At 60.8% G+C, this 22,510-nt stretch overlaps 2 protein-coding genes across 2 annotated transcripts in view; both read right to left on the bottom strand.

The window, feature by feature from the left end:
- LOC125628423 (synaptonemal complex central element protein 1-like) overlaps positions 1 to 9,857 on the bottom strand; it is a 10,017-nt gene extending 160 nt beyond the window's left edge. Inside the window, exons 1-12 of the mRNA XM_048833457.2 lie at positions 9,839 to 9,857; positions 7,785 to 7,847; positions 7,279 to 7,338; positions 5,732 to 5,806; positions 5,403 to 5,450; positions 4,697 to 4,751; positions 4,211 to 4,300; positions 3,069 to 3,132; positions 2,458 to 2,524; positions 1,892 to 2,012; positions 1,414 to 1,503; positions 869 to 896 (exon numbers count right to left, since the gene is read on the bottom strand). Coding sequence (XP_048689414.2) covers positions 869 to 896; positions 1,414 to 1,503; positions 1,892 to 2,012; positions 2,458 to 2,524; positions 3,069 to 3,132; positions 4,211 to 4,300; positions 4,697 to 4,751; positions 5,403 to 5,450; positions 5,732 to 5,806; positions 7,279 to 7,338; positions 7,785 to 7,847; positions 9,839 to 9,857 — 780 coding nt within the window. The remainder of the gene's footprint in view (positions 1 to 868; positions 897 to 1,413; positions 1,504 to 1,891; positions 2,013 to 2,457; positions 2,525 to 3,068; positions 3,133 to 4,210; positions 4,301 to 4,696; positions 4,752 to 5,402; positions 5,451 to 5,731; positions 5,807 to 7,278; positions 7,339 to 7,784; positions 7,848 to 9,838) is intronic.
- Positions 9,858 to 12,128: 2,271 nt separating this feature from the next.
- LOC125628411 (vacuolar fusion protein MON1 homolog B) lies at positions 12,129 to 20,977 on the bottom strand. The gene is made up of 6 exons (XM_048833434.2): positions 20,873 to 20,977; positions 19,583 to 19,687; positions 18,788 to 19,210; positions 17,221 to 18,019; positions 14,649 to 14,796; positions 12,129 to 13,704 (listed from the first exon to the last, which is right to left on the bottom strand). Exons 2-6 carry the CDS (start codon positions 19,665 to 19,667, stop codon positions 13,486 to 13,488), a joined length of 1,674 nt encoding a protein of 557 aa, XP_048689391.1. The 5' UTR covers positions 19,668 to 19,687; positions 20,873 to 20,977; the 3' UTR covers positions 12,129 to 13,485.
- Positions 20,978 to 22,510: the final 1,533 nt, after the last annotated feature.

Below are 22,510 nucleotides of genomic sequence, written 5' to 3'. Positions count from 1 at the left end.
GGGCAGAGCACAGGGCGGGGCTTATGGGGGGAGATGTGGAAGGGTCGGCCTGCCCCCCTAGCCGGGACGGTGGGGCACGGTGGGGTGAGAACGCTCAGACACTGGCACCAGACCTTGGATCCCACCCCGAGTGCAATCGCCCCACCCCAGGCCTGGCCCCGAGCCTGGCCCCACTGCGCTGCTGGCATTTCAGCTAGCAGCCTGGAAGGAAGGGCCATGGGTCCCAGCCCCAGCGGCCGCTCAGCCCCCTGGCTGTCATCTTGATTGGGATAGCCAAAGGGGTTCGAGCGATTGCTGAGCCTCCCAGGGGACTCGGGCACCAGCAGGAGCCCAGAGCCAGGAAAGCAGCCAGCCAGCCAGGCCTTGCACACCTCCAGCCAGCCAGGCCTTGCACACCTCCAGCCAGCCAGGCCTCGCACACCTCCAGCCAGGCCTTGCACACCTCCAGCCAGTCCTCGCACACCTCCAGACAGCCAGGCCTCGCACACCTCCAGCCAGCCAGCCAGCCAGTCAGTCCTCAAACACCTCCAGTCAGGCCTCACACACCTCCAGCCAGCCACCCAGTCCTCGCACATCTTCAACCAGGCCTTGCACACCTCCAGCCAGCCAGTCAGTCCTCACACACCTCCAGCCAGCCAGGCCTCACACACGTCCAGGTAGCCCTCCCTCCCCCGCACACCCCTCCATCCATCCATCCTTCCCGTACACCCCTCTCTCTGCGTATCGGGGGGGTATTCTGTCCATGTGGTAATGTCCTGGTCACGGGGGTCCAGCATCGCAGACTCTGGTGGACAAGCTAGCCAAGCCCTGCCCTTTTGCACAGCACTGCGCCCTACCAGAGATTTCCCTTTGGCGCTACCATCCTCACCTGCTGGGCTTCCAGCTCGGCCGTCAGCCTGAACGAAACCAGAAATAACAGTTATAGTCAAACAACGGGAGCGCCTGCCCAGGCCCGTCACCAGGGCATCCGAGCCCTTCGCAGGGAGGAAGGGATATGGCACAAGGGCTATGGCAGGGTCCTTCCTCCCAGCAGAGAAATGCAGCCACCTCTGGCAGGGCCCGCAGCCGCGGCCCAGCAGAGCAGAGCAATCAGGACAGTGAGGAATCCCATAAGCCACTGGAAACACGGGGAGGGTGGAGAGGGGTGGAGTGCGCTTGACCCAGTTGGGACTGGGGCAGGCAAAGAAGGCCCAAAAAGTGCCAGGGGAGTTTCCTGGACAAACCAGTCGGGGCCTTGGACTGACTGTGATCCACAGCAAAGCAGCAGCTGCAGCGCCAAGCTCACAGAACCTGGGAGGGAACCCAGGAGTCCTGGCTCCCAGCCTCACCCAGCTCTAACCACTAGACCCCACTCCCCTCCCAGAGCCAGGATTGAACCCAGGAGTCCTGGCTCCCAGCCCACCCTGCACTCACCTCTTGAACTTCTGCTGCAGTTCTGAGTGGCGGCGCGAAGCTGCCTCCAGATATTCGGTCGCTCTCTTGTTTTCCTGTTGGAACAGCTGCCTGGGGACAACAGAGGGCAGTGAACAGCCCAGACGCCTCGGTGATGGACAGCAACCCTCCCCAGCCAAGGCAGGCTGTGCTGGGAACGACTCTCTCTGCATCCCCTTGCCAAATGCTTCTCCCTGGCGGACCTCTGCCAGCGCTGTCCCAAGGCACTCTCTGCACTAGCCTAGATGGATGGTTTCATGGCAGCACCTAAGCTGCCCTCACTCCTCAAGGCAGGGATAGGACCCAGAAGTCCTTGCTCCCATCTGCCCCCCACTCTAACCACTAGACACCACTCCCCTTCCTGAGCCGGGGATAGGACCCAGGAGTCCTGCTCGCAGTGTATCGATGCAGTACTGCTCCCCCGCTGGCAGGCACAGGGCTGGTGGCACTCAGCACTCACAGGGCACTGCTGGCCTCCTGGCTCTTCAGGAACATCCTTTCCTGGCTGGGAGCTGCCTCTGCCTGGGGCAGGGAGTCCAGCTGCTTCTCGACCTGGGCCAGGTTGTCTTGGATCAGCTTGTCTAGGGCAAATGACAGAAACAGAGTCACAGGGCAACGTAACTCGGGTGCTGGGATCTCAGTGAGAACAGGTGGGGCCCAGCTCCTGGACTGAGACATGTCTGCAGAGACCAAGATCGGGGTCCCATCGTGCCGGACGCTGCCCAGACCCCAACCGAGATCAGGGCCCCATCATGCCAGGCACTGCCCAGACCCCGACCGAGATCAGGGCCCCGTAGTGCAAGGCGCTGCCCAGACCCCAACCAAGATCAGGGCCCCGTCATGCCGGGCACTGCCCAGACCCCAACCGAGATCAGGGCCCCGTCGTGCTAGGCGCATGCCCAAAGCCCGACCGAGAGATGGTCCCTGCCCGCAAGCGTCTGCACTCCAAATAAACAAGACAGACCCGAGGGAGGATTATTCTGCCCATTTTACAGCTGGGAACTGAGGCCCAGAGAGATTCATCACCTTCGCTCAGCAAACGTTCCCTGCTCTCAGCCATGCTGCAGATCTCGGCAGCCAGCTTCTCCATGCTCTAGGAGGAGGGGGAGGGAATTCACCACAGAGCATGCTGCCATGGGGAGGAAGAAGCGTCCACAGCCTTCCCTCATGCTAACCTCCCGTAGATGGGTCTTGTCCCAGACTGAAGCCTGGTCTCTGAGGGGAGACGCAGCTTGTACCAGCTAAAGAGCAGTGTCCCTGCCCCCGGAGGCCTTATATCAGGTCCCTCCCTGTAATGCTGCCACAGCACAACACCGTGGACATCCTTGGCTTCTGCTAGCATCGAGTGTCCTCAACCCCTGTCCTGGCTCCTATCCCCTGCCCCCCCCCCCCACAGATCCCACTCCCCTCCCAGAGCCGGGGCAAGAACTCAGGAGCCCTGGCTCCCAGCCCCCCTCAAAGCCAGGTAGAGAACCCAGGAATCCTGGCTCCCAGTCAGACTCCCTGCTCTAACCCAATCCCTCCCACACGTGCCCATGTCCCCTCCCAGTAGGGTTGTGTCCCACAATCTGTCCCTAGGGGAGCGTTCCCCACCCCACGCACCCAGGAACAGCACAGGGGACCCCAATGGCTCTTACGTGGCACTCCTGGAGGGTCTTGTGCTTCTCCATCAGCTCGTCCAGCTGCTGCTCAAATTCCAGCCTGGAAACAACACAGGGTGAGGGGCTGCCATGGGGCAGAGAGTTTTGCGCACAACAGAAACACTCACACGCACGCACAGCAGGGTTCATCCCCTCCAGCAGGGGCAGCAGGGACACACAAACACACACACACACCCACAGAGCAGGGCTGGTCCCTCCAGCAGGGGGCAGCAGAGACACACACACAGAGTGTGTTACATACAGTGCAGTACCTGTGTGTCCCTGCTGCCCCCTGCTGGAGGGGCTGAGCCCTGTGTGTGTGTCACTGCCGTCCCCAGTTGGAGGGGATGAGCCCTGCTCGGTGGTGTGGGTGTGTCCCCCTGCTGCGGGGGATGAGCCCTGCTCTCTGTGGGTGTGTTTGTGTGTCTGTGTCCCTGCTGCACCCCACAGGAGGAGATGAGCTCTGCTCTGTGTGTGTGTGTGTGTGAGAGAGACAGAGAGAGACGCTAAGGGCTGAATTCACCCGCCCAGAGTGACTCTCCCCCCTCTGGTGAGCAGGCGCTGGCAAGCGAGGGCCTGTGGCAAAGCCGGGACTGACTAGGCCGAGCAGTGTCACCTCTGCACTATGGGCCTGGCAGCTGGTTAATTATTTGTCGTTAGTTTCCTGGACAGAACAGGAACGCGCCCAGGGTGTGGAACCCGAGGCAGAGGCTCAGGCTGCAGGAGGGAGCCCGTTCGGCGGGATGCCACCATTGCACACCTAGGCCAGACGGCTAGTGGACACACTGGGGTGTGCAACCCTGGCCTCTCTCGGAGCACTTTCCCATGGCTCGGCCCGGCTGGCACACAAGGGGCTGCCCCTAGGGTGGACGCCCCAGACTCTCTAAGGGGTTTACTTTGAGGATCGGGCTGGCGTAGAGCTCACGGAGAAGGGAGCATCTAGACTCGGGGCAGCGGGATATCCCAGAAGGCACTGCCCGCTCCTGCTCATGGCCCGTGGTGACTGAGGAGGAGTGTAGGTGCGCCTGTGGGGTGCTGTGGATGACACATGCCCATCTCCAGGAGTGTGTTGGAGCGGCAGCAACTCCCGCTTACAGAGCTGGGGGTTCAGTCCGCTGCAGGGGGGCGGGAGTCAGTACCTCTGTTTCCTCTGCTTCAGCTTCTCCTCCTGGATCTTCGCCGTCAGCTCCTCGATGCTCTGCTTCCGATCCTGGGACAGCGTCTGCTGCCTGCCCGGGGCGAACAAGGGCGGCGCAGCCTGGTGAACCCGGGCAGCCTGATTCCCAGACGAGGGCACAAGACTCTTCGCCCACGGGGGATCCCAAGACACTTTCCCCAGGTGAATCTACCCACCCCCCCGCAAGCGGGCAGAGAAGCAGAAGCACCTGGCCCAGTATCAGGCCATGACATGAATAGAACCCAGGCGTCCTGGCTCCCAGCCTCCTCCTCCCCTGCTCTAACCACTAGACCCCACTCCCCTCCCAGAGTTGGGGACAGAACCAAGGAGTCCTTCTCTCTCTCTATGGTTCTCTGTGTCTCTCAGTCTCCATCTATATCCCCATACATACCCCTCCACCTGTCCATCCCTCCCTCCTGCCCCAACCCCTGCCCTATCCCCCTCTCACCTCTGGGCCTCAGCCTCCGTCTCCTGGCAGCGGAGCTGCAGGGTCCGCAGGACCTCTGGAAGGGACACGCATGTTAGTGAGGGGATACGGCTCCCAGAGAGACACCGTGCGCTGATCCCTGCTGGGGCCACCCCACTCCCCATGGGGTGCTCGCTCTGGCCTGCCCTTGGGCAGCTCCCACTGACCTGGGGAGGCACCCAGAGCCCCTGGCAGGGGGAGACTGGGAGATCCTGGTATGAGAGGATGGGGAATGGGGGGGGCACAGAGGCCCTGGGATGGGGGGAGATCGGGGGACCCTAGTGTGATGGGAGGGGGAACGGGGGGCACACAGAGGCCCTGGGATGCGGGGGGAATCGGGGTACCTGGTGTGAGGGAGGGGTCAGAGGGGGCACACAACGCCCCTGGGGGCACACAGCAACCCTGGCAGGGGAGAGAATGAGCAGAGAGGCAGGAAGTCTCTGAAATAGAGGGGACTGGCATGGGGGCCCACAGGGAGTTTGGGGGGCAGACTGTGGTTAAGGCTGGATCCCGGGCTGTATGCAGGTTAACGCCTGTGTGACCCGCTGGTAATGGTAATGCCTGTCTCGTCTCGAGTCCTTCTCATCAGTGGATCTCAAAGTGCAGGACCAAAGTGGTCAGTGCCTTTATCCCGGCTGTCCAGCCGTCCTCGTGTCACTCAGCCGAGTTGCTAAAGGCCTGCTCTCACCTTGCTTCTGGCTGCAGATTTTCTCCAGGTTCGACTTCTCCTCGTTCACTGCAAAAGAGTGTGGGGGGGAGAAACAACCAGGCTGGGGGCCCATATCCTCTGGGTTCGGGGTTGTGTCTCACTGGCGCTAGGGGATAGGTCCAGCCCCCCACAGCACGCAGCTGGGTAGCGAAGGGGCGTTCTGCCAGAGAGCTCAGAAGACGCCGTGGCCCAAATCCTTAAAGGTATTAGGTGCCACGGGGAGTTAGGCACCATTGAGACTCTGGGTCAAAGGACTTGAGGTGCAATGTGAGCCGCAGGGAGCAGTGCTGGGCGGGGGGGTGACTTACGCTCCTCCAGCTCTGCCTGCAGTTGCTCGCTGCACGCCTGCCCATCATGCAGCTCCTGGCTCAGAGCCTGCTTAGCTAAGGAGAGACCAAACGGGTTAGGGGTGAAGGTGTGGGGAGAGAGAGAGAGGGATGTCTAAGGGGCTGGAGCAGTGGTGTGTGTAATGAGGTGGGATGGATGGATAGATAGATAGATGGAGAGGTGTGTATGGGGATGGATGGGGTGGTGTGGGGTTGGAGGGAGGGAGGGAGAGGTCAATATGGGGTTGGATAATGGGGGGGTGTACAGGGATGGATGGAGGGAATGGTCGGCATGGGGATGGATAGTGGGGTGTGTGTATGGAGATGGATGGAGAGTGGGAGGGAGGGGTCAATACAGGGATGGATAGTGGGGGGTGTACAGGGATGGATGGAGGGAATGGTCGGCATGGGGATGGATAGTGGGGTGTGTGTATGGAGATGGATGGAGGGTGGGAGGGAGGGAGGGGTCAATACAGGGATGGATAGTGCGGGTGTATAGGGATGGATGGGGTGGGGTTGGAGGGAAAGAGGGAAGGGTCAGTATGGGGTTGGATAGTGGAGGGGGATGGATGCGGGGCTGTGGGGTTGGAGGGAGGGAGGGGTCAATATGGGGATGGATAGTGGGGTGTATGTATGGGGATGGATGGAGGGAAGGGTCAGTACGGGGATGGATAGTGGGGGGTGTATGGGGATGGATGGGATGGAGTGGGGTTGGAGGGAGGGAGGGAAGGATCAGTATGGGGTTGGATAGTGGGGGGGATGGATGCAGGGCTGTGGGGTTGGAGGGAGGGGTCAATATGGGGATGGATAGTGGGGTGTGTGTATGGGGATGGAGGGTGGGAGGGAGGGAGGGGTCAGTACAGGGATGGATAGTGGGGGGTGTATGGGGATGGATGGGGTGAAATGGGGTTGGAGGGAGGTAGGGAAGAGTCAATATGGGTTGGATAGTGAGGGATGGGGTGGGGATGGATGCTGGGCTGTGGGGTTGGAGGGAGGGGTCAGTACAGGGATGGATAGTGGGGTGTGTGTATGGGGGGGGTCAGTGCGGGGATGGATAGTGGGGTGTATCTACAGGGATGGAGGGAGGGGTCAGTATGGGCCTAGAGAGCTATAGGAAGATAGGTGTACATGGGGATGGATGGATTATATAGATCCCTGCATTACCAAGGGCCTGAGTCTGATTTCAGCACCACTGGGTGAAATCCACAGTCCCTGCTCTGAATCCATGGGCTCGTTTACACACCGCTTTCAAAGCCACGGAAGCTAAACCAGAGAACGGCCTCAGCTCCTGGGTCGGCGCGTCCCCCGGCGGGGGCAGCAGCATGGCTCTGGGGGTGAAGTGTGTGTCCCCATGTAAACAGGCTCTCAGTGAGAGCAGGATCTAGCTCCTGTGGGCAGGTAGAGAGGGGCTGACATTGGGGGGCCTAGTAGCAGGCTGGCACGGCAGTAAGGGGTGCTGGGTGAGCGGGCTGCAGCCCAGTGTGCTCCGTAATAGGAGTGGACAACCCCCTGCCTTCCCTGCCCCTCACCTCGCTGCAGTCTGCTGATCCTTCCTACCAGGTCGTCCATTCGGGGCTCCATGGTCCCTGCTGCAGAGGGAAGGGGAAGGAGAAGGATACGCCCGGTTGTGTTCCTAACACGCATCCTTCACCCTATGCTTTTTTGAGTGTGCCTGGGCGGGAGGGGTAATTTCTCCCTTCACTTAACTGGGGGAGGGTAAACTGAGGCACGGATAAGTGACATAGAGAGTCACTGGTAGAGCCTGGAAAAGGACACAAGAGACCTCTTTCACAGACTACAGTTCTGACAGCTAGACCCCACTCTCCCCCCCGAGCCAGGGAAAGAACCCAGGAGTCCTGGCTCCCAGCCCCACCACTCTAACCCCTAGATCCCACTCCCCGCAAGCCAAGGATAAAGTCCTGGCTCCCAGCCCCACAAGCTCTAACCCCTACATCCCACTTCCCTCCCAGAGCTGGAGAGAGAACCCAGGAGTCCTGGCTCCCAGCACTAACCACCAGACCCAGCTCCCAAATACCATCCTGCAGTTGTTTCACCAGCAATAGCAGCTCCTCTGCCTTGGGTGCAAAGTCGCTGGGAACTGGGAAGAGTTAAAAAAAAACAAAGGAATTGCTTTGTTGTACCAAAGATTCAGCTCAAGCTTGTAACTGGGCTTTCTAGGGGGATTTATCCACCCCACGGCGTGCAGGAGAAGGGCGCTGTGGGGTTGCCATGGATTTATCCAGCCCATGGCATGAGGGAGAAGGGCACTGTGCGATTGCCATGGCGAGAGGGAGAAGGCATTGTGGGATTGCCACCCCATGGTGTGAGGGAGCAGGGCACTGTGGGATCGCTGCCTCATGGCATGAGCAAGCAGGGCACTGAGATCGCCCCCGCCCCTTGGCGTGAGCGAGCAGGGTACTGTAGGATCGCCCCCCCCCACCTTGGCGTGAGCAAGCAGGGCACTGTGGAATTGGCCCTCCCACCTTGGCGTAAGAGAGAAGGGCACTGTGGGATCACTCCGCTGGTAGTATGAGGGAGCGGGGAGTTGTGGGATCGTCCCCCACTTGGCATGAGCGAGCAGGACATTGTGGGATCACTCCGCTGGTAGCATGAGGGAGCGGGGAGTTGTGGGATCGTCCCCCACTTGGCATGAGCGAGCAGGACATTGTGGGATCACTCCGCTGGTAGCATGAGGGAGCGGGGAGTTGTGGGATCGTCCCCCACTTGGCATGAGCGAGCAGGACATTGTGGGATCACTCCGCTGGTAGCATGAGGGAGTGGGGAGTTGTGGGATCTCCCCCCGCCATGGCGTGAGCAAGCAGGGCACTGTGGGATTGCTCCCTCCTTGGCATGAGCGAGCAGCAGGGCCCTGTGGGATCGCCCACCCCTTGACGTGAGCGAGCAGCAGGGCACTGTGGGATCGCCCCCTTCTTGGTGTGAGCGAGCAGCAGGACACTGTGGGATCGCCTCCCCCCTTGGCATGAGCGAGCAGCAGGGCACTGTGGGATCGCCTCCCTCTTGGCGTGAGCGAGCAGCAGGGCACTGTGGGATCGCCTCCCTCTTGGCGTGAGCGAGCAGCAGGGCACTGTGGGATCGCCTCCCCTCTTGGCGTGAGCGAGCAGCAGGGCACTGTGGGATCGCCCCCCTCTTGGCGTGAGCGAGCAGCAGGGCACTGTGGGATCGCCTCCCTCTTGGCGTGAGCGAGCAGCAGGGCACTGTGGGATCGCCTCCCTCTTGGCGTGAGCGAGCAGGGCACTGTGGGATCGCCCCCCACTTGGCGTGAGCGAGCAGCAGGGCCCTGTGGGATCGCCTCCCCCCTTGGCGTGAGCGAGCAGCAGGGCACTGTGGGATCGCCTCCCCCCTTGGCGTGAGCGAACAGCAGGGCACTGTGGGATCGGCCTCCCCCCTTGGCGTGAGCGAGCAGCAGGGCACTGTGGGATCGCCTCCCCCCTTGGCGTGAGCGAGCAGGAGGGCACTGTGGGATCGCCTCCCCCCTTGGCGTGAGCGAACAGCAGGGCACTGTGGGATCGCCTCCCCCCTTGGCGTGAGCGAGCAGCAGGGCACTGTGGGATCGGCCTCCCCCCTTGGCGTGAGCGAGCAGCAGGGCACTGTGGGATCGCCCCCCACTTGGCGTGAGCGAGCAGCAGGGCACTGTGGGATCGCCTCCCCCCTTGGCGTGAGCGAACAGCAGGGCACTGTGGGATCGCCTCCCCCCTTGGCGTGAGCGAGCAGCAGGGCACTGTGGGATCGGCCTCCCCCCTTGGCGTGAGCGAGCAGCAGGGCACTGTGGGATCGGCCTCCCCCCTTGGCGTGAGCGAGCAGCAGGGCACTGTGGGATCGGCCTCCCCCCTTGGCGTGAGCGAGCAGCAGGGCACTGTGGGATCACTCTGCTGGTGGCGTGAGGGAGCAGCAGGGCACTGTGGGATCACTCTGCTGGTGGCGTGAGGGAGCGGGGAGTTGTGGGATCGCCCCCCCCTTGGGGTGAGCGAGAGCATTGTGGGATCACCCTTCTGGAAGGGCATCGTGGGATTGGCCGTGATATGTCCACCCCATGGGGGCCATTCCCCCCTTGCCCCATCTTCCTCTCACCCTGTTTACTCCCCTCCATGGCCCTATGTACCCAGAGAGGTGTGGGGAGGGGGGGAGGGGGGGCCTTAACACAGGCACCTATTCACACCCCCCCCCAGGAGGGAGGGGGAGCCTTGAAACTTCCCAACCCCCCCCCCCGCGCTTTCTTTTCCCGCCCGTTTTCCAACGGTTGCTGCGGCTCCGCCCCTCCCCTCAGCCAGGCTCGTGCGCTGTGTTTACCACGTGCCAGGGCCCCGCCCCCTCCCCTTGGAGAAAGGGGGAGGAGCTAACCCCTCACTGCAGGGTCCGGGTGGGGGGCAGGTCTAGGCACCAGGACTCCTGGGTTCTCTCCCCGGCTCTGGGAGGGCAGTGGGGTCTGGTGGGTTAGAGCAGGGGGGCTGGGAGCCAGGACTCCTGGGTTCTCTCCCCAGCTCTGGGAGGGGAGTGGGGTCTGGTGGGTTAGAGCAGGGGGGCTGGGAGCCAGGACTCCTGGGTTCTCTCCACAGCTCTGGGAGGGGAGTGGGGTGTGGTGGGTTAGAGCAGGGGGGCTGGGAGCCAGGACTCCTGGGTTCTCTCCCCGGCTCTGGGAGGGCAGTGGGGTCTGGTGGGTTAGAGCAGGGGGGCTGGGAGCCAGGACTCCTGGGTTCTCTCCCCAGCTCTGGGAGGGGAGTGGGGTCTGGTGGGTTAGAGCAGGGGGGCTGGGAGCCAGGACTCCTGGGTTCTCTCCCCGGCTCTGGGAGGGCAGTGGGGTCTGGTGGGTTAGAGCAGGGGGGCTGGGAGCCAGGACTCCTGGGTTCTCTCCCCAGCTCTGGGAGGGGAGTGGGGTCTGGTGGGTTAGAGCAGGGGGGCTGGGAGCCAGGACTCCTGGGTTCTCTCCCCAGCTCTGGGAGGGGAGTGGGGTCCAGGGGCTTAGATTGGGGAGCTGGGTACAGCAACCCCAGAGCAGGGGATCCAGGGCTGCTCTTCCCTTGACCCAGCACCACAGACTAAGCTCATCCTGTCCCTCATTGGTTATCATTTGGGCAGGACTGGGTTTCATCCATTCTCCCCTCTCATCTTTGGGCAGGGGTGGGGGGCATCTTCACAGGTCCCTGGGCTCCACCATTGAGGCAGGGCACCAGGCAGATGTTTCTGTGTTTAGCACCCAGGGGAGAGGGGTCCCGCCCTGGGGATGGCAGAGGGGTGGCATTTGGCTTGGGTAGATGGCAGGGGTGGGTAGGTCAAACAATTGGCAGGGGATGAGCAAGGGCTGGTAGCATCTGGACGCTCCTGTACCTTCGTGGCCAGACAAGGGGAGGAGGCGGAGCTACAGGCAGTCGGACATCATTTATTTCAACCCCCCAACCTGGGCAGGTAGACTCCAGGTGCAGCGAGCCTTGGGACAAGTGCTGGACCAGACCTCTCTGAGCAGAGTTCCCCCCCCCCCCTCCGCTGGCCCTGCTCCCGCTGCAGAGCCCACCCACATAGCTTGCGGCAGGGTGCAAGCACTGGCTGCGTCTTAAAATAACACCCCTGCAAGGAGGCTCGCCTCGGTATTTTGGACTCTGACTGTCCCCATGTTTCTGTTTGCAGTGATGTAGCAGCAGGGTTAACTGCTAGGGCTGGGAGCGAAGCGAGTGCAGCTGGTAGCTTTATTTCTGTACACCAGCTCTCTGCACCACATCACCACGCGCAGACTTGAAGTATCGTCAATTCACAGCCTGCGGTCCAGGCAGCCAAACCCCCAAAAAATCAGCTGTGAATATCACTCAGTAATGACCCTTCTACCATGCCTCGCTGCTCCCCTTCCCCCTTGAAGAGCAGCTGAGCTTGCTGCCTTTCACACACACTCCTTATGGGATACGGAGTGACCATGTGCTAGGAACTGCTTGGCAGGACCTCCGCTGCCATAAAAATCACATCCCTCCATTGCCAGCAGCCAGGCTGTACTCACTTTAATACTTAGATTTGAGATTAAAAAAACCCACCAGGCAGAGTCAGATGTGCTGAGTACCTGATGGTTGAGTGGAACACAGCAGGAAGAGAAGGTGGATTTGGGATCCCTTCCTTGCTTGCCCCTGCCAAAAAGGAGAATGCTGCAGGGATGGAAAATGCCAACCTCAGAGGGTTAGCGTGACAACACTTGGGGCAAGCTCAGCTGTGACCTGACATCTCCAGCCATAAGAGAGTTAAAATCTAGCCTGGACCTCCCGTCTGCATCCAGCTGACACAAGCTCACTGGGGCCAAGGCAACACAGCTAGTATTTAGAAAGCCCCAATTCCTCCTTCCCTTGGCAAGATCCTCTGTGCTGGCCAGGGAGCAAGCCAGATGTACCCTCATCAAAACAACTTTTTAATAAGACTTTGATTCTCAGTTGAACACGCCAGCCAGGAAGAGACCTCATTTGACAGCCACCCAAGATGGTTTTAGGCACAGTGCATCATGCGTGTGAAAACTCTTTCTGCTTCCCCAACCCCGCCAGGTCTCCCTGGAGCAGCTAAATGCAAGTTAAAAGGAGACACAGGCAGGGGCTGGCTTTCCAGAGGCATGGGATGATCTTCCTGTGAAAAACAGACCCAGCGGATTCTGGATCAATCCCACTGCAGATCGATAGGTCTAAGGCCATGGGGGAGCAAACAGCCCTTCCTTCTAGCAACCAGGATGGACAAGGAGACTGAAAAGTGACGGGGCAGCCCAGTTACCATAGTGCAGGGCACAGATGTCACCGGCAAAGGAGGGAGGCAGTTCATTGCTTTCAAAGAGCATTTCGACACTTCCTGTGAAAGGATCCGCCTTTCCAAAGGGAACATTAAATTAAGACGGGCAGCAGAGAAGAGTGCATTGGTGCAGGCGTTAACGAACACAACCAGCACAGGGAGGGAGAATACAACACAGCAGGCAACTCCAACACCCAACTGCAATTTATAGCATCGAGAGGAGCATGTGCATGGGGCAGGGGGATGAGGGAGTAATCTCCTTCCCGCCCCACATACAGCTGTTTCCAGACACAGCACCCAGTTAAATATATTGGCAAATATGAGCCGCCAATCTCCGGGTGCCTGTGAGAAATCTAAGTTCATTCCAGGCTCAGGTTTTTAAAGAGCAGGGGATGTTGAAAAATGGTTTCAAAGCAGGTTGGGCTCCGATGCCAAGGGGTGCAATTAGCCACAATTCATCCAAAGGAAAGAGAAACACCATCACAGCCCATTTCACAGGGGCCTGTGGCCGATTCACACTGGGAGGCGGAGAGCAGAGGCTCCAGGGGAAGGAACCAAAACCAGCTTCCGTCAAGGAGATGGAACAAGCCGCACCCAACCCCAGCTCCACTGTGCAGGTGGAGTCCTTCGGTACAGGCCTATGCGAGCCAGAGTGTAAGCTCGCCATGCCCCTACGTGCCCACATCAGCCTGGAGCACGAGGCTCAAAGTGAAGCAATAACCCCCACTCAGGCTTCCCCAACAGAGAGTTGGAGACACAAGTAGGCCAATAAATAAGTCAGGCAGATAACCACACATCAACACCACCCCGGAAGGAGCCGGCCAAGCCTGAGCCAACTCCTAGAGAGTATGGCTTCTCGGTGTAGGGGTGGGGAGGTCCCTGACCTCCCCTTCTAAGAGGAGAAGGGATTTCCCCCCAAGTTATCCAATCACCAGTGAAATACAGGGGCCTCGAGTGAAGCAGGCCCAGGCTTAGAGACCAGCAAAAAATCCATTCTCAGCACCATCGGGCCGGCTGCCCTTGGCACCCTTCCCAGGGTTAGGCGTGGTAGAGTATTTTGGGGGGTAGCGAATGAAGAGCCGGTCCTCCTCCTTCTTGATCCAGCGCAATAGCTTGGTGAGGACATTGATGGCGCCGGCCTTGGTTACCAGGGGGCTGAAGCAGGTGTACAGCTCGAACTTACTGGTGACCTGAGAAGAAGAACATGGAAAAAGGAAAGGTCAACCCATCCTCTCCCCTATACCCGGCATGGTCTTGTCTCTTGTCCTCCCTCTCCAAACCCACTCCCCAGCTTCTTCTCATCACAAGCCCTGAGGGAGGCGGCACAAGCTTTAAACCCATATGCAGCTGTCACATGACAGCCAGAAGCAGTTCCAATGGGACACATGTTCACTCTGAAACCTACTGATGGTGGTTAAAACCAAAGCACATCACTGCCTATCACATGAGTGGACACATCACACTAAGGTGCGTATCCCAGTCACATCCGTCAATTGCCTGGGAATTCTGCAACATGTGGGGCCTTGACGCTGGAATTCTGGGAACAAGCAGCCTGAACCATCTCCCCTGCAATCCAGGTGGGACTGGTCAGGCCTTGGTGATCACTTCCCACGCCAGGCATCACTGTGCTTCCTGCTAGGGGAGCAGGAATGAGCCCAGTGCAAGATAGAAAGAACAGAGCAGGAAGTTCCACCCTCCTCACACTAGAATATTACTGAGACAGGAAGTGGTCTCTCCCAAGCCTGCAGCCAATGCCAGGTGAAGGCCCAGGCAATCTAGGCTCATGCCTAAGGGCAATTGCTAGAGTCATGCGATCACAGCAGCAGCTCAGCTTTCCATTACGAATGGAGTCAGCATCTCGCCTTCCTAGTTGGGAAGAAAACCTTGAAATCATAAGCCAGGTGTCAAAAAGGCAGCGACACTCCCTGAGTCTGCGGAGGGCCTGAGCTGGGGGAAACTGACCCATGTGTGAGTGATGCTGCCTGGGTTTGCAGAGAGCCGGAGCCAACTGCGGTGAGTGAGTAATACGGGGTCCTCCAGCCTCTCCTGGGGAGGAAGAAGGGCCCTGCTGTTCCTCTGGGGAGATGAGGCCCATGACCCCCCTAGATGCCTCATTAAAAGTGCCCTGCCTTACCCAGGCGAGTAGCGTCTCCTTCTCGGCCACATGGTAGATGAGGCGCAGGGGGCGAGAGGTGCTGTGGATGCGGCTGTGCAGGTAATGGTAGAGGTCAAAGAGCCGGTGTTGCTCCTCCTCGCTGCAATACGGCCCCTCCAGCTCTGGGCTGCGGAGGGCGAGAGATGCCAGGGGGGCAGGATTAGACACAGAGACCAGGCACTGCCCCCTCCTTGCCGCTACTGCTACCAGTGTCTCAACTCGGCACCCCGCAAAACCAGGAGGGCAGGGAGAACACTGAACTGGAAGGAAACCTAGAAACAGCTGGAGCATGAGCCCATCTAGCACGGCATCTTGGCTAGCTGAGGAACCCCAGAGGAAACTGCTTCCCAGCCCCCAAAGATTAGTGCTCGCTCACTGCCGAAATCCAGCTCCCCTCCGGGGTGAGGCCTGCCCTGCCAAAACCCTGCCTTTAGTTTGAGATCTTCCAGACACTCCTAGAGCCTACAGGGCTGTCAGCCCCAGTATCCTGTGGCAGGGAGTCCCACTAGCTAACACGAGGGTCCGGGAGAAGCCCACAGGTGGATTTGACCCTTGTGTGCTTCACATGACAGGCCTTCGTTCTGGTACTGCAAGGCAGGGAGGACAAGAGATCCTGATCCTATTGTAGTATTTGGTGTATGGCTATCCGGTCACCTCATATCAGGGTAGACGGGCCCATTGTTCTCATCCGGGATGGGGAGGAGGTACCCGGACAGGCAGACCCCCATTCTGATTTGGAACAGGGAGGAGGTACCTGGGAAAGGCAGACCCCCCATTTGGATCCGGGAAGAGGGGGAGGTACCAGGGAAAGACAGACCCCCACTCTGATCCAGGACGGGAAGGAGGAACCAGGATAGACAGACCCCCACTCTGATCCAGGACGGGAAGGAGGAACCAGGATAGGCGGATCCCCACTCTGATCCAGGATGGGAAGGAGGAACCAGGATAGGCGGATCCCCACTTTGATCCGGGACGGGGGGGGGAGGTACCAGGGAAAGGCAGACCCCCATTCTGATCAGGGACGGGGAGGAGGAACCAGGATAGACAGACCCCCACTCTGATCTGGAACGGGGGGGGGGGGAGGTACCAGGGAAAGGCGGATCCCCACTCTGATCCAGGACGGGGGGCAGGTACCAGAGAAAGGCAGACCCCCACTCTGATCCAGAACGGGGAGGAGGAACCAGGATAGACAGACCCCCACTCTGATCCAGGACGGGGGGGGGGGGAGGGGGGGCGCGGTACCAGGGAAAGGCGGATCCCCACTCTGATCCGGGACAGCGGGGGGGGGAGGGAGGTGCCAGGGAAAGGCAGACCCCCACTCTGATCCAGGACGGGGAGGAGGTACCAGGATAGACAGACCCCCATTCTGATCCGGGATGGGGGAGGAGGTACCAGGATAGACAGACCCCCATTCTGATCCGGGATGGGGGGGGAGGTACCAGGGAAAGGCAGACCCCCATTCTGATCCGGGATGGGGGGGAGGTACCCGGGAAAGGCAGACCCCCATTCTGATGTGGGGGAGAAACACTTGCCCGGACAAGCCCATGTGACTGACTAACATGGTGAATCGTCAGCCAATCACTTCTGTTTCAGGCTGTGAACAAGAAGTTCAGAGACCCCGATTCCATGCCACGTCCAGCTGACAGGAAGAACGGTTGTGTGGTGTAAAGCGGTTCATTAAGTGCCCGACACTGACTCTTCCCACCCTGGCACGAGCTCTCAGCTGCAATCCCCCCCAGCCCCCCAGTCTAGTAGTATAGAGCAGAGGGGCTGGGAGCCAGGACCCCTGGGTTCTATCCCTGCCGCTCCAGCACATAAAGAACATGCCTCAGTTTCTCCATTTATAACACACGGACAGTGTCACCCGCCTCTTTTTGGGGGTACTGGGAGGTTCATGATGTCAGAGCTCCTCTCCCCTGGCATTGAGCTATCCCCACCATTCCCCCACATGATGGCACTGCTGAGGCCCCTGAATTCCCAGCATGCCCTGGGCCATCTCCGCCCCCCGTGATCCCCACAAGCAGCCAGTCTCTCACACACGCCACCTTGTTGGGCAGCACATGACGTGCCCTATTTAAAGCCGGGATTGCATAAGGCTGGTTTAACTCGTCCCGGAGCCGCAGGGGGGAGAGGGAGGACAGCTGTCTGTCCGGGAGGCTGTCCGTCCAGCCGGCACATCCCAGCCATCCTCCACTGCAGTGACCAAAAAGCGCCCTCGAGGCTGCACCTGCAGGGAGCACCCACCTGGGGCTGAAACGCAGCTGCCTCTGGGGTGGAGCGCACAGCTGCGGAACGCCTCCCCGCAAACTGAGGACAGCTCTACTGACACCTGCCTTGCTGCCTTCAGCACGGCGCCCCCTAGTGCCCGGCACTGGCTGCCACGGGAGAGCGCCCCCTGCTGATCCCCCTGCTCCCCAGTGCCCCTACCACCAGGACCTTGCAGGAACTAAGCAGGGCTTATTCCAAATTCAAGGCCACGGACACGACCCAGCCTCCCACACACCAACCCCGCCGGCCAAAGCCAGAACCAAGCCTTGCTGCGCCCCGGTACCTGGTGAACTGGGGCAGCTGGCGGTAGTTCTCCGGGATATCCAGCGGCTTGTAGAGGAAGTGCCGCAGGTCGGGCACCCCGACCTGCCCCACGCCATAGGAGGGGCTCTGCAGGCCGCCCGAGAGCACCTGCAGCGAGCCCTGAGTCCGCATGGCCTCCTCCACCCGCTTCTTGCAGTCCGAGACAGCGTAGAAGGACTCCTTGTCGGTGGAGAGCAGCACCAGGCAGACGGTGCACTCCGTGTCCAGGTAGGAGATGTAGGCGTAGAAGTACCCGTCGGGGTTGAAGCGGGGCAGGCAGATGGGTGTCCAGATCTCCCCGGCCTGGAAGGCCGAGCTGGCCCCAATCAGGTTGAGCAGCAGGTGGAGGTCGGTGGGCTCCAGCCGGCACTCCTCAATCACCGCCCGCTCCTGCACCGCTGTGACCAGCTGGCTCCGGGCCACCAGGATGGAGAAGACCAGGTTGGGGGTGATGGCCTTCTGCAGCAGGGTGCCCAGGGCGTCCCGCAGGGAGGCAGGCAGCAGCAGGCAGCGCACGGCCCCCAGCAGGAAGCCAGGGTCCAACTCCACCAGGTTGAGCAGGCGGTCGAGGATCTTCTCGGAGCCCGCCAGCAAGCGCCGCAGGTCGTAGTTCTTCTTGCGCTCGAAGATGCGGGTGATGCTCACCTGGGTCAGCATGCTGAGGATCTGGTAATAGACGTAGAGCAGCTCCTGGCGCAGCTGCTGCTCCGACTGCAGCGTCCGCGACACCGACACCAGTACCAGTGGGCCCTGCTGCACGAACACCAGCTTCCGGTCGTCTGGGGCGGAGGGGCAGACATGGAGACAGTGAGATTGCCCAGCTCCCGGGGACCCCTGAGTGCCATTGCCCGACCCCCTGAACCGGCCAGATTGGAGCCGGCGCCCCCTAGAGGGGACAGTCCCCATGTCCCATTCCCCACCGCCCTAAGCCAGCCAGTTCCCCACCCTGGGGCTGGATGGGAGCCAGCGCCCCCTAGAGGGGAAAGGCCCCATGTCCCATTCCACGGCCCATGAGTTTTCCTCTCCATCTGTCACGCCTCACGTATTTATGCACTCTCAGTGCAACGTATCAACCGCTGAGGGCTAATCTCATTACGGCTCCCCTGGGACCTATTCATGCACCTGCGGCCACAGGTCTGCCAGCGTCCCAGCCTCCTCCTCCCTCTAAATACCCCCAAAGCAAGCATACAGCCTCACACCAGACTTGCACAGCACCGACAGGCAGCCACCTCTGGGGTGGAGCACAGCAGCTGGATAATTCGGAGACTAGCTTCCTCCCGTCCAACTGGAACTGCGGTGAGGGGAAATCAGGCAGGTGGAATGGAATCCCCCGCGCCCCAACAGCCAGGACACTGGGGGTCCCGCCTCAACCGGGGGGGGCAAGTGTTACGGGATTTTTAAGGAATTCAATTATTTGGGTCAGCAGCGACTGCCAGGGGAGAGCGCCCCTTGCCGAGACCCCCACCCCACAGGACGGCGCCCCTCAGCCCCTGGCCCTGACTGCCAGGGAAGAGCGCCCCCTGCCCTGAAGCCCAGCCCCCACCTACCCGAGTAGATGGAGCGGATGGCATTGTCGCCACTCTGGATGAAGGACACCAGCGCCATCATGACGCCCATGGTGGAGGACAAGGCCTCCTCGTTGCCGTAGCGAGAGTAGATGGGCTTGCCGGCCTCGCTCAGCACGAAGATGTGCTTCCGGCGGGCCCGCCAGCTGGCGGCCGTCACGTCCTCGTCGCGGTGCGTGGGTGGGGCCAGCGGGCCCCCCGGCTCGCAGGCCACCACCCCCAGGGGCCGCCCAAACTCGCTCGAGTCCTCCAAGGTGTTGTCAGTGGAGGCCGAGTCTGACAGCTCCTTGTCGCTCGGCTCCTCCTGGGCGTCCCCCTGGCCATCAGCCGCTCTCAAGGGCCCATTGCTCTGTGGGGCAGGCAGCTCCTCCTGCTCCTCCGGGCCAGCGCTGGGCTCGTCCCCCTCTGGGGGGCAAAGGAGAGAGTCACCGAGACGGGAGAGAACCCAGGAGTCCTGGCTCCCAGCCCCCCGCTCAAACCACTAGACCCCACTCCCCTCCTGGAGCCAGCGAGAGAATCCCGGAGTCCTTGCCCCCTGACATCTCCCTTGCCCCCTATGTGACCAATTTAGGGGTACTCTTTCTCTGCAAGGCTCCAGCGTCTTCCCGATGCCCCTTTCCAGAATGGGGCAGGCGGAGCAATCAGGAGGGCGTCCCCACTGTAAGGCAGGGGTCCCCAGTGGCCACGGCCCCACTAACGCCCCTGGCAACAGGATGGGGGGCAACCCCACACCTTCCTGTCCCCAGTACGGGGGGCACGCCCCAGGCGGGCACTCACCTGTATCTGTGGGGCACAGCCCGGCCTGCTCCTGGGGCAGTGCCATCCCTTCCCGTGTCGGTGAGCCGGGCTCGCCCGTTGCCATCTTCGCATGCCAAGCGGCACCTGCAATGACAAAGCCACAGGAAGTCGAGATCCATGGCTGGAAAGAGAACCCAGGAGTCCCGGCTCCTCCGCTCTAACCACTAGACCGCACTCCCCTCCCAGAACCGGGGAGAAAACCCAGGAGCCCCGGCTCCCAGCCCCCTGCCTTACCCCACTCCACCCCCTATGGAGGTGAGAACACCAGATGGACCCAAGTCACTGTTCAGGCCTGGAGCCACGGCCAGCCCGGGCCGCTCCCAGCAGGGCAGGGCCGAGCCGGTCAGACCAGCATTAGTTACTAATCGCTGTCACATGCCCCAGCAGCGATGCCAGGCAGGAGCCGGCAGGAAATAGCCCCATTCACTAATCGCCTTCCCACGCGGAGCTTAATGGCTCCAAGCTTAGCACTGCAGGGCCCACAGCACCCCCCTTATAACACCAAACCCCCCTTCGCCCGGGGCAGAGCCCAGATCCCCCCCACTTCCTCTCCAACACCACAGCACTCCCGGGCGCTGCCCCCCAGCTGCACTACCCCAGAGGTGGCTGCATCTCAGCGCCACAGGAGCCCTCCCCGTGTGTTGTTATGTGTGGCTGTCCCCCTGCTGCCCTGCCCCAGAGGTGGCTGCATCTCAGCATCAGCGCCCTCCCCCTGCGGATGCTGGGGATCTATCACAACCGAAAGCAGGCCAGGCATAGAGGGATGTTGAGATGCCTCCCCTCTGGGGAGGGCAGCTCAGTAACAGCAACACGGAACGCCACGCAGGGCTGCATCCCCCGGCCAGGTCCCGGCTCATCTGTGGGGGGTGGTTCCCTCTTTGCTCCCCTTTAGGGTCTCCCCTCCTCCCCATGAGTCTGCAGGAGGGGGGCACTCCTCCTTCCCAGGGGCTTCCTTCTCCCCATGTAGCTACGGGGGAGGTCTCCCCTCCTCCCTATGTGACCCTGGGGGGCGTCTCCCCTTGTCCCCCACTGGGGGTCTCCCCTCCTCCCCATGGGGCTCGGGGAGGGGTCTCCCCTCCCCGACATGTGACCCTGGTGGAGTCTGCCCTCCTCCCCATGGGGCTCGGGGAGGGGTCTCCCCTCCCCGACATGTGACCCTGGTGGAGTCTGCCCTCCTCCCCATGGGGTCCGGGGGGGGTCTCCCCTCCTAGCCCACGTGGCAGTAGGGGGGGTCTCCCCCCCCGTGGTCTCGGACCCCCCTCCCCTCACCATGCGCGCGCCCGAGGGTCTCCCCTGCGCTCCTCCGGCAGCCTCGATCCCGGCGCCGCGCAGCACGGAACCGAGCGCGGGAGAAAGGGCGGGGCTGGCGGCGCCTCCCTCCAATCACAGGGTGCAAAGCGTGGGGGGCGTGGCCTGGCGTGCAAGGTAGCTGCCAATGAGAGAACGAGGCGGTACAGACGTAAGTGGGGGCCAGACTGTCACAAGACTTAGCCAATCAGAGAGCGCAGAGCTAGCCGAGGGGGCGGGTTTAGAGACTCATCCTGCCAATCCCGAGATGCCAGCCCCAGATTTCCACCAATCAGAGAGCGGGGAGGGTTTCGATGGCCAACGGGGCAGGGATTGGGGGTGACAGCTGGTGATTGAGCCGTGACGTCACCGTGCCACACATGATCCTGGGCCGTGATGTCATCTTATTGCACTGTGACATCACTACGCTCCATTGTGTTGCGAGATCTATCAGCGCTGGGCTGTGCCATTGTGTCATCATGCTGAGATATGATGACATCACTGTACTGAGTGATTACCTCATGCTACACTATGACATCATCATATTGCATCATGCCGTGCTACGACATCCCGGTGCCACGTCATCACCCAGGCGCGTTGCACCATCCTCGTCCTGTCGGGGGAGCGCGGGGCAGCCCCGTGACGTCATCCTACTGCCTCCTCCCATCATCCCCCTGCCTGATGACATCACAGCAAAGTGTGCTGACATCACAATCCTACTTAGCAATGTGGGAGCACTCTAGCAGGACAGGGGCTGGGAGCCAGGACTCCAGGTTCTCTCCCCAGCTCTGGGAGGGGAGCAGGGTCTAGTGGTTAGAGCAGGGGGGGCTGGGAGCCAGGACTCCTGGGTTCTCTCCCTGGCTCTAGTCCTCTTCCTCAAAGCAGGGGTTCTCACAACAAATTTTTTAGTGGCCTCAGAATGTGGCTACCAAATCTTGCTGGTGGCCACTTTGACAAGTTTTTCCTAGAATACTTAATTAACTTTAGAGAAAACAAATAACTATGCACAGACCCATGTCCAAATCCTTGTAATTTATTTATGTGGGGCTTTTTTTTTCATACTCAATAATAAAAATTATGGACAATTGTCTCTATTCTTTACTGGACCTAAACAGAACTGAAACACAAATAAGGTGCTTTGCACAGTCTTGCCTTTGTTGTTGGTGTTGTTGTAAAAAGACTTGTTAGCTAGTAAGTCAGCTGCTGTGATCAGTGACACGTGTATGTTAATATCACTTTTTTCACAGCCTCCCAGCTAGCTACTGAGTCTGCTGTGAAAAGTGACATTAACCAACACACAAATATCATTTTTCACAGCAGACTTGCTCAGCCCCAGCAAGCCTGGGGACAAACCATGCTCTGGATGGGGAGGTGGGTAGGGAGGCAGCGGGGGCTGGGGCGATGGGGGGCAGGGGCCAGGGGAGGCAGTGAGCCCAGGGCCAGCACCCTGCCACTGCATGGGGGGGGCCAGAGCCCCAAGGCCGGATCCCATGGCCCGAGCCCAAAGCCCAGCGGGTGCAGGATGGAGCCTGGCACCACGCAGCTGAAGCCTGGGGCCAGAGAAGGTAGCGGGGGCCTAGGGTCGATGAGGGAGGTGGGGGTGGTCAGCTGGAGGCCCAG

The sequence above is a fragment of the Caretta caretta genome, chromosome 23 (assembly GCF_965140235.1).
Source record: "Caretta caretta isolate rCarCar2 chromosome 23, rCarCar1.hap1, whole genome shotgun sequence".
Taxonomy (NCBI): domain Eukaryota; kingdom Metazoa; phylum Chordata; order Testudines; family Cheloniidae; genus Caretta; species Caretta caretta.
This window is presented reverse-complemented; position numbering and strand designations above follow the sequence as displayed.